General features: G+C 38.8%; 1 protein-coding gene and 1 long non-coding RNA gene across 4 annotated transcripts in view; one reads left to right on the forward strand and one right to left on the reverse strand.

Annotated features, from left to right (window-relative positions):
• Positions 1-18,971, reverse strand: part of PRKD1 (protein kinase D1) — a 351,724-nt gene that overhangs the window by 149,383 nt on the left and 183,370 nt on the right. For 2 of the 3 annotated variants that reach the window (XM_042235286.2, XM_027957223.3), the window contains exon 2: positions 10,166-10,304. In XM_042235286.2, coding sequence (XP_042091220.1) covers positions 10,166-10,304 — 139 coding nt within the window. Of the gene's footprint in view, positions 1-10,165; positions 10,305-18,971 lie in introns of those variants that run through there. The other variant, XM_042235288.2, reaches the window with a different exon arrangement.
• Positions 7,736-14,639, forward strand: LOC132658119 (uncharacterized). The gene is made up of 3 exons (XR_009597240.1): positions 7,736-7,842; positions 8,766-9,660; positions 11,136-14,639. It is a non-coding gene; the product is annotated as an uncharacterized LOC132658119 (long non-coding RNA).

Here is an 18,971-nt window from a genome sequence, read left to right on the forward strand (position 1 = left end):
TTGGAGATAAGCTCCAAATAATTCTAAGTTAAATCTGGTAAATAAGAAATTAATAAGATATTTTATATGCTTTATAAACCAATTATAAAGACAAAATTAACGTAAAAAGACAAAAAGAACAAGAACATCTCATTATTTCTTCTACAACAGAAGGATTCTAAATACGCAAGTCTTCTGAGACCCTGTTATATCACTGAGGTGCTAACATGGTAAGATTTATATACAGTAGATCAATCTCCACCCCAAGAAGCAATTATAAGAAATTTTTGGTTACATAGAGGCCAGGAAATAAAGAGTTTAAAAAACTCCTTTCTGTGGTTTTCACTGTCCATGTGTTCCTTTCCTGTTTATCTGGATGACTTACAATACTGTCCTCAGTTACAGACGTGGTAGATGAGAAGAGAAGGAAAAAGCATGATTTCTGGCTGGATATTCACTTGCCAAGTGGTAAAGAACTACGCCTTATGCTAATTTTGTGTAAACAGAGGGGCTCGATATGTCCTGCTCTGAGAACCACAGTGTGTATAGGGGTAGAGAGCTCTACAGAGATTGAGACTCCAGTCTTGGAGTGCATGAGTCAGCTTTTTTATGGATCTCGAAAGCTGACCCTTAGGCACAAACAGCTGTTCTGCTGGATGGATAAAGCCATAGAGCTTCAGTGTGAGGAGAGGAAGGAGGAGTGGGAACAGCAGGCAAGGTCAGGCAGCACCCCAGGATATCACTCTTTATTCCTTCCACACTCTGCAACAGAAAGCAGAGCCCAAGGCCAGCTCCAGGGTCACCTCTCTGAGCTCTAATGCCAGGTATGGAGCACTGAGGCACCAGAGGAGGAAATGACAGTAAACTGATGAAGGAAAGTGAGATTAATATGGAGGGGGAGTGCATTAAAAAGAAGTGACTACGAAACAGGTTTTAGATAGAAAGCAAGGATATCTGTAAGAAAAGAGCAATGTGTGGGAAAGCTGATTCAAGCAAGAATGAATGGCCTTTGATAGTAAATGAGCTTACTTGGTCACAGAGGTGTGCATAATACAGGAGTTGCAAAAATTAGATAAGAAAACAATTTGTATTTTATGAATTAGGTTTCATTTTACATGAGAAATGTTGTGAAAGACACTGCAATGCTTTGAAGGAAGAACTGAATTTCTAAAATAATTTCCAAAACATAATTAGCTTTTAAGAACATACAGAAAGATAACAAGAAATCAGAAAAAAAGGATTAGTCATATGATAATATAGCTCTTACTAACAGATTAGGCCAAGAAGAGTCAGCAGGTAAGCACTGAAATTCAATTTCAACAGAACAATAACAATTTTGGATATCTTACATGGAGCAACTATTTAAACATTCATCTGTCTGTTGGTCTGTTCATTTTGTTATTTTAAGTATTTATTTACTGACTGAACAAATAGACATTGATTGTATGTCATATGTTAGATCATGAGGATTCAATATCAAAATAAACGATTCCTATTTCAAACAATGTGTAGCCCAGTGGGATGGAGAGGGGCACGAAGAAAGAAAACTTCATATGTGCCAGGCATCTTGTGAATGTTTTCTATTTATTCTCATGAAATCTAGAACCCAACCCTATACTGGAGACACTGCTATTGCTATTTGACAGGTGATAAAACGTGGGTTTGATCCCAGGTTGGGAAGATCCCCTGGAGGAGGACATGGCAACCCATTCCAGTTCACTTGCCTGGAGAATCCCCATGGAAAGAGAAGCCTGGCAGGCGACAGTCCATGGGGTCGCAAAGAGCCAGACATGACCAAGCGACTAAGCACAGCACACAAAAGACTCAGAGAAATGAGGTGACTTGCCAAACACTACGTAAGAAATAAATGGCAGCTCTAGGGCTTAAACTACAATCTTTGATTAGAAGTCCACTATTTATCAAAGTTATGTGGATGCTACAAAAGAAATATCCATATTTCTGAAAGAATATATATAAAGCACTTAGAACAGTGCCAAACACATCATAAACGCTGTATGTCCTTATATCACTGCTGCTGCTGCTGCTAAGTCGCTTCAGTCGTGTCCGACTCTGTGCGACCCCAGAGACGGCAGCCCATGAGTCTCCCCCATCCCTGGGATTCTCTAGGCAAGAACACTGGAGTGGGTTGCCATTTCCTTCTCCAATGCATGAAAGTGAAAAGTGAAAGTGAAGTCACTCAGTCGTGTCCGACTCTTCGTGACCCCATGGACTGCAGCCTTCCAGGCTCCTCCATCCATGGGACTCTCCAGGCAAGAGTACTGGAGTGAGGTGCCATCGCCTTCTCCGCCTTATATCACTATCATTAATCTATTTCTTAAAGAACAACACGGAGAAGAAACATTATTTATTCAAAATTGTGTTAACCTAAGAGTTTGGGATTAATGTATACACATTACTATATATAAAACTGAAAACCGACAAGGACCTACTTTATAGCTATGGAACTATACTCAATATTTGTAGTAACCTATAAGGGAAAAGGGGCTTCCCTGGTGGCTCAGAGGTTAAAGCCTCTGCCTGCAATGTGGGAGATCTGCGTTCAATCCCTGGGTCAGGAAGATCCCCTGGAGAAGGAAATGGCAACCCTCTCCAGTATTCTTGCCTGGAGAATCCCATGGACGGAGGAGCCTGGTGGGCTACAGCCCATGGGGTTGCAAAGAGTTGGACACGACTGAGCGATTTCATTTTCATAAGGGAAAAGAATCTGAAAAAAATGTATGTATGTATAACTGAATCGCTTTGCTGTATACTTGAAGCATAACATTGTAAATCAACAATACTTCATTAAAAAATTAAAGAGAAATATAATGTAGGAAAAATGCAACACATGCCCCATGTGACCTGGGGCATAAGTCTTCTCTTTGACTTGAAATTAAGGACAGTTAGGTTTAAAAAGGATAGAGAAGCAATGTACTCTTATACTGTATCTCCTTGGAGAACCCACTGCAGTAAAGGGCAAATAATCGAGAAAACTACCAAAGTAAGGGAGGAGTGCTCGGAGGCCTCATCTCCCCACAAGGTCACAAGTAAGAAAGGGTGGGAAATCCGACAGCCTGCTCTTTGCATTCGCTTTTCAGTGAGAATGGTTAAGGGTGTCACAATGAGACCCAAACCAGGTTTATTTGAAAGGTAAGAATGGAAGAGAATCAATAATACTAATAAACAGAAATGCTGAAGACACAGTTAACATAAACCATACTTAGAAGGAAAGGGTAATGATCTATAATCTTATATTTCAGGGTTTCCATTGTTATAAAACCACCTGCACAGATAACTGCAACTAAACTTGGACAGGAATTGAGACCACTTAGCCAGGCAGAGCTAGATACTCCAGAACAACTACAAAGAAATAGAAACTGAGTAGTAAAGGCCAGGACTTTTACAATCTCATTACTGAAGCAGTATTAGGGTTGAGGAGGTGCTTCCTATGATTAATTCTGCTTTATTAAAAGCAAACAAACAAGCCTATGTCTATATAACATACTCCTGGATAAATAATAATGCAGCAACCTAATACATCACTCTCAAGGTTTATTCCTTCCATCCCTATTTCATTCCCTGTTTCCGAGGGGGAACATACTACTAAGGAATGTACTATATCTGAGAGAAATAGATATTACTTGCACAGCACCATTAAATCAATAATTTACACTTACTATAAAATAAAGACTAGCTGGAATTTTGTTACTTTTTTTTCTGGCTTATGGTTTAGGCAATGAATCTTACTAACAGAAAAACATAGTTATAAGGATACCATAAATATACTGATCCTAAGACACTAGTTCAATTTTGATCAGAACTAAGAAATTATATGAATGGATCCTATTTAAACAAGGGCACAGTTACTTTTTATTTCATATATTGTATCATAACTCTACAGAGAAGAGCCTCCAGAACTTTCTTAACCTGATCACAATTTGTACGTTAATTAAGTATCTATTTTTATGAGGAAGAGGGAAAATACTGGCCCTGTGATAAAGATCACGTCAATAGAACTTGTAGCTAGTTCGTTGCTGGTTTTGTTGTTAAAATATCAGTGTTTCCCCGAAATATAAACTGTCTTACTATAGTAGGAACTCACTGAACAGATTCTCAAGAAATCCTATTTACTGGTCCAACTTCAAAGGGCTAACTTGAAGCAGTATGAAGAGTTTAGTCACTTAGATTCAAGCTCTGGTTGATACTACCCCTACTCACCGCAGGATATGGGCAAGTTAAAATTTATATTCCACAGCTTTTAAGGTATCTGATTTCACTATGTCACAAAGTCATTGCAAAGGAAACAGCAGTGCTTATGTAAACTGCTTCAAAAGCCTATGCTACTGTGTAAACACAAATATGTTGCTTCTTAACTCCTGATTCCCCATGGTTCAAACATTGCTCTCTGTGAGAGAGCAGTGGCCTGTATACACAAAATGAATATACCCTATCACATCACTGGTCCATGGGCATGACCCAGAGGAGTACTTCCCATGTGAACTGCTGAACCCAAGACTCACCAGATTGAGTGGGGAGGGGTGGGGTGGGTACTATTCTGTGATACAATGAACTTGAGAAGTGATCTCGGAGAATTATCTTTCCTATTAGCATTCACCAAAGTTCTGAAGAGTCCTGCAGTAAATAATTCTTTAAACATTTCTCAAAGTAATGAAAGAACAGGATTTCCTTCTGTGGTATGTTTAACAACCACAAACATCATGGGAAAAGATCACTTAAGAGTCTGAGGAGAGCAATCAAAACAGCTAATATCAACTCTGCTGCTTCTAAGCACAGAAATTCTATCAAATGCTTTATACAGATTAATTTATCTTAATTTTTATAATAACCATACAATGTAGGTACTATTGTTTTCCCCATTTTATAGATGAGGAAACTGGACCACAGAATTATTTAATGTCTTAGCAAAGATGTTAAGATGAGTACCATACATACACACTATATATAAACCCAGATAATCTGGCCCTGGAAACTGTACCCAATGCTTAGGGATACTGCTTTACTTGCAAACTGAATAAAACATGGAATCTATGTTTTATCATCACTGTATGATACTTTCCTCAAGTATAAGCTCCTTTTTAGATAAAAACAAAAACAAACAAAACAGAATTTCTGAATCCCAGAGGTTGATTTCTCTGGTGGTTCAGATGGCAAAGAATCTGCCTGCAATGCAGGAGAACCAGGTTCAATCCTTTGGTTGGGAAGACTCTTAGGAGAAAGGAATGGCTACTCACTCCAGTATTCTTGGGCTTCCCTGGTGGCTCAGACAGTAGACTCTGCAGTGTGGAAGACCTGGATTTGATTCCTAGGTCAGGAAGATCTCCTGGAGAAGGAAATGGCAACCCACTCCAGTATTCTTGCCTGTAAAATCCCATGGACTGGGAGCCTGGCAGGCCACAGTCCATGGGGTTGCAAAGAGTCAGACACAACTGAATGACTTCACCTTGCCTGCAGAATTCCATGGACAGAGGATCCTGGAGGGCCTCAGTTCACGGGGTCGCAAAGAGTCAGACAGGGCTGAGCCACTAACATACACACACATGCAACAATCACGAAGGAAGTCAATGGCACTATACGGCCATAAAATCAGTTCTTCAGCCCCTCAGGGGAATCCACAAACCATTTGGCAGATGCGCTGAACAATGCATGAGGACAAGACTTAGGAAGATGAAAAGGAAATGAGATGGTGCTAAGGCAGCTGTAGCGCTCCTTGGTGTCCCCTTCTTTTCTCATCTCCTTCATGAACTATACCCATATGGTTACTGTATCTATTTTACTTTTAAACTATATCTTGACCTCTACCTCATTTCCAGCTCTTTGTCACTGCCCAAGAATAGGTCCAAATCCTTCTAACTGGGCTATAGCACTAGCTTTCCAAGGAAGCTCCCATCCCTAAACAGTTGGGGACAAATAAACAACACTGTGCAAAGGTATAAATAATACAGGACACTCTACTGTGAAGGGTAATGAAAATTTCCCAGAAAAAATATGGATTTTTACTGTTAATAAAAGAAAGAAAGACAATATTTAGCTCTAAGACTTTAAACTGTGATTTTATTTGGTAAGTTCTTATAGCCCTTGTCTACTTTCTATTTAATCACCTACAAGATAGATACATACACACAAATACACACTTATTAGAGATCAAGTCCAAACAAAACAAAGCAAAAAGAGTTGAGTCATATGAACACAGTCCTGTTATTAATATGCTATGGCTCAATTACCAGGCTTCAATAGAGATTCATCATGAAGAAGACTTCAGATAAATTCCATTAACTTTCACAGCTCAGTACCATATACTTGAACTTGACTTTGCCTTTAGTAAAAGAAATTTCCATTTGCAGTGTTTTCAGACTTCATAACAATAACAACAGACAAAGTTTTGCCAGCTGTGGGAGTGTATATGGTGGGGTACTTCCATGGAGTTTTTTTTTTTTTTCCTCTATAACCTACTCCCATCCACCCATGAGCAATCTTTTCCTGGCTTACTGGGTATAAAAGCACTAGCTCAACCAAGCCATGTTTTCCAAAATTAAAAAAAAAAAAGAGGGGGGAGCCAGTGAATTAGCCAGGAGCAGTCCAGTTAGTACTTACAGATGAGGAAAGGTCTCAGCAGAAAATGACATAAGCACAAGAAAATTTTTGATGTCGTCTGAAGAGACAAGAGGATTTAACTTTACTGAAAATTAATATTTTCTGACATTTTATTACCATACTATGTCAGAAAATGTTCCTGTTGGTGGAATGTTGATCAAACATGAAAAGAATCAGATTATGTTTATGTCACTACAGAGTAAAATTTAATTTTTCATGAGGAAAAACAGAAAGCTTGGATAAATGAATTTTAACAGTAAAATTATAGTCTCCAGGAGGGAAATTTCCACAGCAAGTTTATGTTCTGGAACTGGTCAAAAGGCCACAGAAAGGATGGCCAGTGTTTGGCTCCTCTGCTCCGTCTACCCATCGCATTTTGAATGAAGCTGATCCTTAACCACACCTCCAGGAAATGGCATATTTCTCTGGCCAATCATAGCATCCATTCTCTTCAAGGACTGGTTCAGGAATGAGTATGTTTATGAGCTTCCTTGCACCATGACCTGAAGTGTCTTAGTAGCTATCATTTGTCTTGCCTCAAATTATAATGTAATACAATCCTGCCCACATCACAGGCACTAATTTCATGTCAGGGCTGGGTAAATGCATAGCAAGGAGACTTGAAGTTCAATTTACTCTTGAGGATATATCTAGAAATAATATTTTTACAACAAATAAGTATTTTTACAAAATTATGTGTATGTGATAACTTCTGATGTGATAGCCAATAGCCAATCAAGCAACCCATGCATGTTTACTGAGAACCTCATGCCTATGGTAACAGAAGGACAGGGAGAGAGGCCTGCAACACGACAGTAAGGCCAGGTGAAGGACAGGTCCACCCTGAGCCATGTTGGCAAGGGATGGTGTCTGGCAGTCGTGTGTGGTTCAGGAACAGGGATGGCAAAAAAGACTGTTAAAGCAACTCAGATCACAGACAGCTATGGCAGGAACTGCTACGAAGTAAGAGAATATCAAGTAGTCAGTATTGCATCCAAGTGATTAAGACATGAGTACAGAGGGCCATGAGCTGTGGGGAAAGAAGGACAAAGGGGGACATCTAGTCCAAAAATGGTAGAGTTAATGATTAAAAACTACAGTGAAAAAGACAGGAACTGTGTATTTATTTGGTGGCAACTGACAAGTTGGAGGAGGAGTGCTGCCAAGTGGTGATCTCCGAGTTGGGGCTGCGCCTTATCGGTGAGGTCAGAGTTGAGGCTATGCTGTGGGTGACTGACAACAATGGGCAAGGTAAGCAGTGTAGGGGAAAACAGGGGTATAAAATGGAGGGGTGGGAGGTTTTAAGTAAAAACTACTCTTAATATGTACTGAGAAAAGCAAAATACTGAGCATTAGAGAGGGAGAGGAGGTAGAAGAACATAGCTGCCAAAGATGTTTACAGGTAAATGCTGGAGATCTAAACATAACTGAATGTGTAGGCACATGCCGTGTATATGCACTATATGCACACACACGTGTAACATATGCGTATGTATGTGAATAACATAAGGGTTAAAGGTATCAGGAAAGTGGAACTACGTGAAGTGTGAAAAGGGTTCAAAGGTTACGGTTCAGGAGAAGAATCAGATCAGGTTGTTATAAAATGGCTTCTTTTAAATACCAACCAGACAGCTGCTGAGAGGGTGGAAGAGGCTTTCCTGAGCCAGGTGATCGGACAGCAAGTGAGGAAAAGGGGCACCTTTAAACACCCCTCAGCACTGTGGCCAGGGAGATAGGAGAGATGCAACAGAGAACATCCAGGGTGGATGACGAAAGAGGTGGAGTGTAGGCATAGTGAGGTTCTGGGTTTGCACAGATGGAGAGGAAAAGCAGAACACCGTTACATCCGGTCAGCATGGGGCACAGCAAGTCTGCCTCACGGAAGGCATGGGGATAAGTGCAAATGGGCAGCAGCTCTCCCCGTAAGAACACACACGTATAGCTTGCATTTAGTCTGTAGGGTGTTACTCTGAGGACTTGACAACAAAAGTAAAATGGGAAGAAAAAGAAATAATTTAGAAACCCAGTTCTGAAAATCTTCATGTATTTCTGGGCACAGCCACAGGAAAAGGGCTCAAAAACATATTCTTTGCAAGGCCGACTGGCTTTGAGTCTAATATGAATTATGGTGACAATAGATCCAGTGCATGCTGTCTCTGAATAATTTATTTCAGGCTGCCTCCAGTGTTCCAGAAACAGGAAACTCACAGGACAACATGGCGAGGCGCTCATGCTGTGAGGCCAGGCGCAGTGAGCCAATGTCAAAAGTCAAAGAAAAGTAAAAGGGAGAGCACAGGCGAGTGATTCCCCCTCAAATTTAAAAAAGTGAAAACCTTTTCTTTTTTGGGTTGTTTAACAACTGGCAAAACTATAAGCAACAGGAAAATTATTATTTTTATCTAGTGGAACCAGCTGTTTTACAGGATCTATCTACCCAATGAAAATGTGGCAATCCCAAGACCTCTCACGGTTTCCTATCAAGGAGATCAATACAGACAATGTGAACTGGACTTCATCAAACCAAAGGCCAAGTGAATTATAATCAGTGCATCCAAGTACTGGGCTCTGGAACTTGAGGAAATAAAGCCTAGAAACATTTTTAAAGTGAACAGATTTCCTTTAAGAAGGCCAGAAGGGGAAAAGGAGCAGTACAATCTGCATTTCTCAATAATGACTCAATTTTAACAAAGATAAACAATAAAAATCTAGACCTCTTTAGAATATTGGACTGATCACTGTTGTTAAGATCCCTGCTACATGTGTTCTCTGACATTTTTTAAAAAAGTTAAATTTTTGCGACAGGCACAGTACAATCCTAAACAAGAAGTATAAATCCTAAACAAGAAATAAAAATCTGGGCAGAGGAAATGCAGCTGTTTCTCAGGGAGTGAGTTAGCAAAGTCACACAACATGGCCTGACCTGCTGTAACTCCTGAACTCTGGTTTCCAACTTGGTCTTGGCTAGTAGCTACTGGAGTTTTGACTTGACTAAAGCAACGGTTTCCAGCCCTTGGCTTTCAGACACTCAGTACATTTGGGGCCCTGACATCTGTCTTAACTTCAATGTTGGTGAGTGTGTTTCCATTTGCTTTTGCTGTTTCAAGTGATTTACATAATGAATGAACGTATTCATGTGTGTTTTCGGGGATCTAGGGAGAGTGCAAAGTTGGTAAAAGTGACCGGGACAGAACTGGGTAGGCAAACAGCCAATTCAAGAGAAACCTTTTGCTCTGTTTCAAAATAATGTTGAAAGTTCATACAGACAAAGCCCTAAAATTTCCTCCTGAGGTTGGGTTTGACCCAATTTTTTTTTTTTTAAATGCTGCCTTAAAAATTTGTGGCCAAGCCTGAATGGGAGGGAAGTTTAGGGGAATAGGATACATGTATATGTATGGCTGGGTCCCTTTGCTGTTCATCTGAAACTAACCCAACATTGTTAGGTATCGACTATACCCAATACAAAATCAAGTGTTTAATATAAATTAATGAAATCAAAACCAAAAAAGTAAAACTTGTGGCCAAGAATTCTCCAGATGCAAAGTATTAATCTATGAATAAAGCAAAAGTATACTACCTGACAAGACAACTTCAATGAGATCGCCTTCCTGGATATCGCTAGCTGTTTTCACCAGCTGAAGGATGTTTTCAGAGGTAGGGTCATGGCGAAAAAGCAGGATCTTATCATACATTCCATAGAAACCACATTCAGGGAACTGTAAATACAAATACCACAACAAGTTAAGCATCAAAATCTTCCTAAATTTAAAATAAAAATCAAATAAATGAATGAATGTCAGAGCACAAACACAAGCTAATTACCTAGAACATTAACAAATAAAAATGAATGGCCACGTAGATACTGAAATGACTCCAAAGCAGGAGGAAAGAAATCACAGTTCATAAAAGCAATAACAAAATGATCTTCTAATTACAGAGCAAAAGAACAGGAGAATCTGAGATAAGTTTCAAAGAAATGTGTGGCAGTAGAGTGGTTAAGAATTACAGTAAGTTCTATGAACTGAGTCTTTTCACATGACTTATAGCAATTCAATAACATTAAAATGGGAGTGTGTTACAATTCCATTACAAATGTTGTTGCAATTTGTCTGCAAAAAAAAAAAGAGGCCAATCCATTTTGGCATATTCAAAAATAAGAGATGACTCAATAAATCTAAATATGTTCTGTGTGTGGGCAAAGGTGTTATCTAGATCCTTTGATTCAGGGAAGCACCAGAGGAAACAATCCAGCTCTCCCTGTTGTTGCTGCTCATACAGCACAGTTAGTTACCATGCAATCTAGATGAAATAGATAAGTATTAACACAACAGCTAAAAGTCAATTCAAGTATACATAGTTAATATTCTCCTCACAAGGATAAATCCAAGTGTATTACTGAAGATTCTCTCCCAGTAGCAGGCATATAATGAAAGCTAATTGAATGACATTTTATACTGAGCAAATCTACAAAAATTCTGACATTAACAATTACTATCAGAATATTAACAATCATTATTATTCCTTACATTTCCTCTCTTCCTTCTAAGGCGAGAAAGAGCATTAAATTCAAACCACCGTCCTGACTGATCAATTTTGTTTTAAAAGTAGAATTATTTGATCAAAGGATAGAAATGTCCTTAAGAATCACCCCAGCGTTCACTGCAGCACTGTTTAAAACAGCCAAGACATGGAAGCAACTTGTCCATGGACAGATGAAAGGATAAAGAAGATATAGTAAATATATACCATGGAACATTCCTCAGCCAGTAAAAAAGACGTAATAATGCCAATGGCAACAACATGGATGGACCTAGAGACTGGCATACTTACTGAAGTAAGCCAGAGAGAGAAGAAAAAATATCGTATGATATCCCTTGCATGTGGAATCTAAGAAGAAATGATACAAATGAACTTACTTACAAAACAGAAAGAGGCTCACAGACTTAGGAAACGAACTTATAGTTGCTGGAGGAGGGGGAGAATGTGAGGAAGAGATAGTTAAGGAGTTGGGGTGGACATGTACACACTGCTATATTTAAAATGGATAACCAGCAAGGATCTACTTATAGCACGTGAAATGCTGCTCAACATTATGTGCAGCCTAGAGGGGAGAGGAATCTGGGGATACATGTATGGCTGAGTCCTTTTGCTGTTCACCCGAAATGATATCACAACATTGTTAACTGGCTCTACTGAAATATGAAATAATTTTAAAAAATAAAAATCAATATAAAGATATTAAAAAGAGAAAAATCTTAAAGTCAATTTTAAGTTTATTGCAAAGAGCATTCTGTATTAGTATTGGAAGATTTTTATTAAAACAAACAACCTAGGCTAACGTTGCATGTGAAAATGGTTCTTTTCTTGTGTGTGATATTTTCACATAATCAGCAACTGCTATTTGCTTTATAAATCTATATTTGTCTTGTGTGGAAAAAGGTCATAGGTCAAAGAGAGAAATTGTCTTGTTCCTGAAACTTGTGATGTGTCTGACGTATATGTCAATAAAGGCTGATTTTAAGGAGGTACTGTCATGAAGAAATGTCCAGAATATGGTATCTTCTAAAAATAAATATATTATGCATTTTTCTTTCTTTCTCCATGTTAATAAAATAGAGGCTAAATTCATTTTAAGACATTTCGTGTGAACTGAAAATAAGTATATACAGAACATCCTCTTGCTCTTAAGAATTTGCTGACAAGCAGGATTTATCTGTATATCTGTATAAACACTTAGTATATATACAGGTATATATGTGTATACAACTTAGTAAAGTTGGCTTCCTTAAAATAAACACAAGAGCTGAAATGATGTCACTGCTTCCACTGTGCTAATTAAAACTAATACTTCCTTTTTTTGTAATCTCTCCAATATTAATACAGTGAAAAGAAAGAAAGAAAGAACTAAAACACCATTTTCTAAACTAAAACAATGAACAGTTCATGTACTATTTTAAAAATCAACTTCCTTTGATGGGCAATTTATAGTAAATGAAATGGATATAAGTGTAAAAGTCTTAAGTTCTGAGTCTTCATCAACACCAATGCAACAAAAATCATAACCAATAGGAAATATTTTCATCAACCTCCCAAGTTTTATAGTACTCCCTTCTAGTTGATGCTACACACCATTTTGACTCAACATAAATTTACCCTGTCACCAAAGATTAGCTCACCAGCTACAGAATTTCATACAAATGAAATCATACAACATGTACTGTGTGCTCTTTCTTTAACTGGCTTGTTTTGTTCATTATCATCTTTTTGAGACTTGTTTATACATTCTATATTTGAGATTCATCTCTCTTTACTATTAATTATTAGCATTTCATTACATGGCTCAAGGATATTGTTTCTCTGTGCTCCCACAGACAGACATTAGTGTTTTTCCCCTCGGGTTGTGGACATTATAAATAATAATAATATGAAAACTTATGTACAAATGTTTCAGTGGGTATGTATTTTCATTTTCTATGACTAAAAATCTAGGAAGAGAATTTCTGGTCACATAAGTGTATGTTTGACTATATAAATATCATTATGTCAATAATACATTATACTTGTTATTGAAACTTTATACAAGACTGAATATAGTTAGTGTTTGTTAAGTGTTCCATGTTCTTCCTTTCTGAGACTGCTTTGAATATTATATGTTTTCTGAATTTCCATACTCATTTTAGAATCACTTGGTCAGTTTGTACAAAATAGATCTGTGGTGATTTTTCAATGATATTACAGTGAAACATTGATCAACCAACTTCAGTAAATGTATATTCTAAGACTGTGGGAGACTTTCATTATGAATAATAAGGTGGTATACTGCTTAATATATTAGCTTCTTTAAAATGTCTCTCAAAATTTTTTTGTAGTTTTCAGTACATATGTCTTAGAAATATTTGCTAAATTTACCTCTAAGTTTTCATATTTTACGCTATCATAAATGGCTAAATAGGAAAAGGAGTACGTCAAGGCTGTATATTGTCACCCTGCTTATTCAACTTATATGCAGAGTACTTCATGAGAAACCATGGGCTGGAAGAAACACAAGCTGAAATCAAGATTGCCAAGAGAAATATCAATAATCTCAGATATGCAGATGACACCACCCTTATGGCAGAAAGTGAAGCGGAACTAAAAAGCTTTTTGATGAAAGTGAAAGAGGAGAGTGAAAAACTTGGCTTGAAGCTCAACATTCAAAAAACCAAGATCATGGCATCCGGTCCCATCATTTCATGGGAAATAGATGAAGAAACAGTGGAAACAGTGTCAGACTTTATTTTGGGGGGCTCCAAAATCACTACAGATGGTGACTGCAGCCATGAAATTAAAAGATGCTTACTCCTTGGAAGGAACATTATGACCAAACTACATAGCATATTAAAAGGCAGAGTATTAATTTGCCAACAAAGGTCCGTCTAGTCAAGGCTATGGTTTTTCCAGTGATCATGTATGGATACGAGAGTTGGACTGTGAAGAAAGCTGAGTGCCGAAGAATTGATGCTTTTGAACTGTGGTGTTGGAGTCCGAGTCCCTTGGACTGCAAGGAGATCCAACCAGTCCATTCTGAAGGAGATTGGTCCTGGGTGTTCATTGGGAGGACTGATGCTGAGGCTGAAACTCCATTACTTTGGCCACCTCATGCGAAGAGTTGACTCATTGGAAAAGACCCTGATGCTGGGAGGGATTGGGGGCAGGAGGAGAAGGGGTCGACAGAGGATGAGATGGCTGGGTGGCATCACTGACTCGATGCACATGAAGTTGGGTGAACTCCGGGAGTTGGTGATGGACAGGGAGGCCTGACGTCCTGCAATTTATGGGGTTGCAAAGAGTCAGACATGACTGAGCACCTGAACTGAACTGAACATACAGTAAAATCTCTCCTTTTTTGGTGTGAATTTCTGGAAGTTTTGAAAACTGTATACCATAACCACTTGATATATATGTACTATACACATCACAACCAAAATAGAAAACAGTTCCTATTACTATAATTGAGTCTTTTCAAGAATGTCATATAAATGGTATCATACAATAAATAACTTTTAATCTGACTTTCATTTAGTACAGTGAAGTTAAAATGCCTTTAATGTCTGCAGGGTCTGAAGTGATTTCTCTCTACTGTTTTCTCATATCTGTTATTTGTGTCCTCTTTCTTTTTTGATTAGTCTAGCCATTGGTTTATGTATCTTTTTTATGTCATATTGTTTTGATTACTACAATATATTTTGAGTCAGGAAGTGTCACGTCTTCAGGTTTATTCTTCTGGCTCATAATTGTTTCTCACTGGAGAAGGCAATGGCACCCCACTCCAGTACTCTTGCCTGGAAAATCCCACGGACAGAGGGAGCCTGGTAGGCTGCAGTCCATGGGGTCACTAACAGTCGGATACGACTGAGCAACTTCACTTTCACTTTTCACTTTCATGCACTGGAGAAGGAAATGGCAACCCACTCCAGTGTTCTTGCCTGGAGAATCCCAGGGACAGGGGGAGCCTGATGGGCTGCCATTTATGGGGTCACGTAGAGTCGGACACGACTGAAGCAACTTAGCACAGCAGCAGCCTAATTGCTTGGGCTTTTCAGGGGTCTTCTGTGATTCTATATGAATTTTAAGGTTGTTTTTCTACCTCTGTTAAAAAAAAAAAAAAAACTCCTAGGAATTTTGATAGGGATTGCATTGAATCCATAGATTGCTTATGGTAGTTTGACATGTTAACAATGTTAATTCTCCCAACGCATGATTATGCAATGTTTTTCTATTTATTTGCCTTTGCTTTTGTTCAGAGGTATTTGTTTTCGGCATACAAGTATTTCACTTCATATTTCTCATGTAACCATGGAAGTTCTTTTCATCAAAGTCCATCACCTCTACCATTTCTGATCTGTTTCAATTAGCTCTTTTAATCCCAGTTATGGGTCACATTTTCCTGCTTTTTTGTGTGTGTACTTTTTAAATTCAAGCTAGGTTTCAGCAGTATCTGAACTGAGAAATTCCAGATGAACAAGCTGGGTTTTGAAGTGGCAGAGGAGCCAGAGATCAAATTGCCAAAATTCGTTGGATTATGGAAAAAGTAAGGGAGTTCCACAAGTACACACCTACTTCTGCTACTGACTACACTAAACTTTTAACTGTGCGGATCACAGCAAACTGTGGAAAATTCTGAAAGAGATGGGAATACCAGACCACTTTACCTGTCTCCTGAGAAACCTGTTTGCACATCAAGAACCAACAGAATCAGACATGGAACAAATGACTGGTTCAACACTGTGAAAGGAGTATAACAAAGCTGTATATTGTCACCCGGCTTATTTAACTTATACGCACAGTACATCATGCAAAATGCTGGGCTGGATGAACCACAAACCGGAATCAAGATTTCCAGGAGAAATACCAACAACCTCAGATATGTAGATGATACCACTCAAATGGCAAAAAGTGAAAAGGAACTAAAGAGTTTTTGTTGAAGGTGAAAGAGGAGAGTGAAAAAGCTGGCTTGAAACTCAACATTAAAAAACTTAAGATCACTGCATCTGGTCCCATCACTTCATGGCAAACAGAAGAGGAAAAAGTGGAAGCAGACAGATTTTATTTTCTTGGGTTCCAAAATAACTAGGGATGGTGACCGTACCCATGAAATCAAAAGATGTTTGCTCCTTGGAAGGAAAGCTATGCCAAACCTAGATAGTGTATTAAAAAGCAGAGACATCACTTTGCTGACAAAGGTCTGTCTAGTCAGAGCTATGGTTTTGCCACTAGTCAAAGCTCTAGTTTTGCCAGTAGTCATGTACGGATGTGAAAGTTGGATCATAAAGAAGGCTGAGCACCAACGAATTGATGCTTTCTACTTGTGGTGCTGGATAAGACTTCTCAGAATCCCCTGGACTGCAAGGATATCAAACTGGTTAATCTTCAAGGAAATCAACCTTGAATATTCACTGTAAGGACTGATGCTGAAGCTGAAGCTCCAATACTTTGGCCACATGATGAAAACAGCCAACTCACTGGAAAATACCCTGATGTTGGAAATGCATAAGGCAAAAGAAGAAGGTGGCAAATGATGGTTAGATAGCATCATGGACTCAGTGGACTTGAGTTTGAGCAAACTCCAGGAGACAGGAGAGGACAGAGGAGCCTGGCATCCTACACTCCATGAGATCACAGAGTCAGACACAACTTAGCAACTGAACAGTAACTTTTAAAATCTGATACCAGGTTTTATGAATTAACGTGAACAGTTGGCCTTTGTCGTCTTCCTTTAAAGAACACTGATATTTGTTTTGGCAAAACATTAAAGTACTTGCAGATTGGTTTTATCTTTTTAAGGTGTACTTTTAAGATTTGTTACAGGAGCTTTAGAACAGTACTTGGTCTAGGGATAATTTAGTCCTACTACTAATGATGAAACTCCAATAGTTTGGCCACCTGATGTGAAGAGCTGACTCACTGAAAAGACCCTGATGCTGGGAAAGATTGAAGACGAGAGGAGAAGAGGACGACAGAGGATGAGATGGTTGGGTGGCATCACCGACTCAATGGACATGAGTTTGAGTAAACTCCGGGAGTTGGTGATGGACAGGGAGGGCTGGCGTGCTGCAGTCCATGGGGTCACAAAGAATCCGACACAACTGAGCAACTGGACTGAACTGAACTACTAATAATGCATGTCGACATGAGTTTGCCAACAAAGGTCCGTCTAGTCAAAGCTATGGTTTTTCCAGTAGTCACACACAGATGTGAAAGTTGGAACATAAAGAAGGCTAAGAGCTGAAGAATTGATGCTTTCGAACTGTGATGCTGGCAAAGATGGATATCAAACCAGTCAATCTTAAAGGATATCAACCCTGAACATTCATTGGAAAGACTGATGCTGAAGCTCCAATCCATTGGGCACCAGATGCAAAGAGCCAACTCATTGGAAAAAACCCTGATGCTTGGAAAGTTTGAGGGCAGGGGAAGAAGGAAGCAACAGAGGACGAGATGGTTGGATGGCATCATCAACTTAATAGACATGAATTTGAGCAAACTCAGGGAGATAGTGAAGGAGAGGGAAGGCTAGCGTGCTGCAGTCCATGGGGTCAAAAAGAGTCACACACAACAGAGCAACTGAACAACAACTAATGCATGACTCTCTCTCTATAGAACACCTCAAATGTTCAGTGAAATTTCTGTCTGTCTGGAGAAACTTGACTGTCTCTCAGTCTTATATGGGCTCTGGAGAGTTCATTTTATAGGTTCCCACTGTTGCTCCTTCTTCTGCCTTATAGACTTTTACTCTACGGACTTGTATTCATTTTACTATTCAGCTGGGCCTTTAAGCAGTTTTCTGGAGCTCTTCCTTTGTATAGGTCCTACCTTGCCAGTATTCTTCCCATAAAAATTCTGTTGACTTGGTCCCCTTGAGCTCTATTACCTGTTTTCCTCCATGAAACAGGTAACTAGGCTCTTGGGTTCTTTCTCCCTATACTACACTCTGGATCAGGGTTCCAGGCAGCAACCTCACATGACTGTACTTGTTTCAACTACCTTGTTTGTTTCCTTTTCTCAGGGATCACCCTGCACTGCCTATTGGCCAGTGTCTATAACAGGCATTTTACATATTCTGCATCATTTTCTATTTGTTTATGGCAGGTAAGCATGTCCCATACCAGATAATCCTTGTGAATGAAAGCCAAACTCTCATGCGCTTTTTAAATATAGAATACCGATATTTTCTACCCAAACTTTTTGCTATTTAATTCTATGTAAATAGTATTTGTAAGAAAAGTAAATTAAAGAAAAATAAAATACCTACAGGTAGTAAGAATACAAATTTAATGTTACATTGAAATAAATATGCAAAGTATATTTAATGAAATAAGAATAAATAAATTTAGTAATTATCACATAACCCTCAACACACAGTTTGACCTGAGTTAAACTGTAACTGTTAAAGGATTGGCCTTGATTAGAATGTAAATGTTTCCCAAATATAATACATAAACTTATTCCTCTTACCACATTCTTTGAAAAACTATGGGTGGCTGATTCTGACTCAAGAAAGAAGAGGAAATTCAAGGGATTCAGTGCTTGAGCTGGGGTGAATAGAAAGTAACAGCTGGAAAGGAAGAAATGAAACAGCAACTGTTTCCCTTAAGAAAATCTAAACTTTACCATCTTCTAAGCAAATGCATTGTCAATGTGCTCCTGTGATGGAAGGATAGGTAGGAATACTAAAGAGGGGCTTAGGAGACAAGGATTCTACTGGCTCATTACAATTTCAGTGCAGCCCAACCTTATGCACACGCCTCTTAGTCACCTCTATACACCATCCTTGTGGTTCAGTACTGCTGACATACGGACCTCACGCTCTGTGACATGCCTCCTTGTAAAACCACGGATGTAAT

Source organism: Ovis aries, chromosome 18 (genome assembly GCF_016772045.2).
Source record: "Ovis aries strain OAR_USU_Benz2616 breed Rambouillet chromosome 18, ARS-UI_Ramb_v3.0, whole genome shotgun sequence".
In the NCBI taxonomy this organism is placed as follows: Eukaryota; Metazoa; Chordata; class Mammalia; order Artiodactyla; family Bovidae; genus Ovis; species Ovis aries.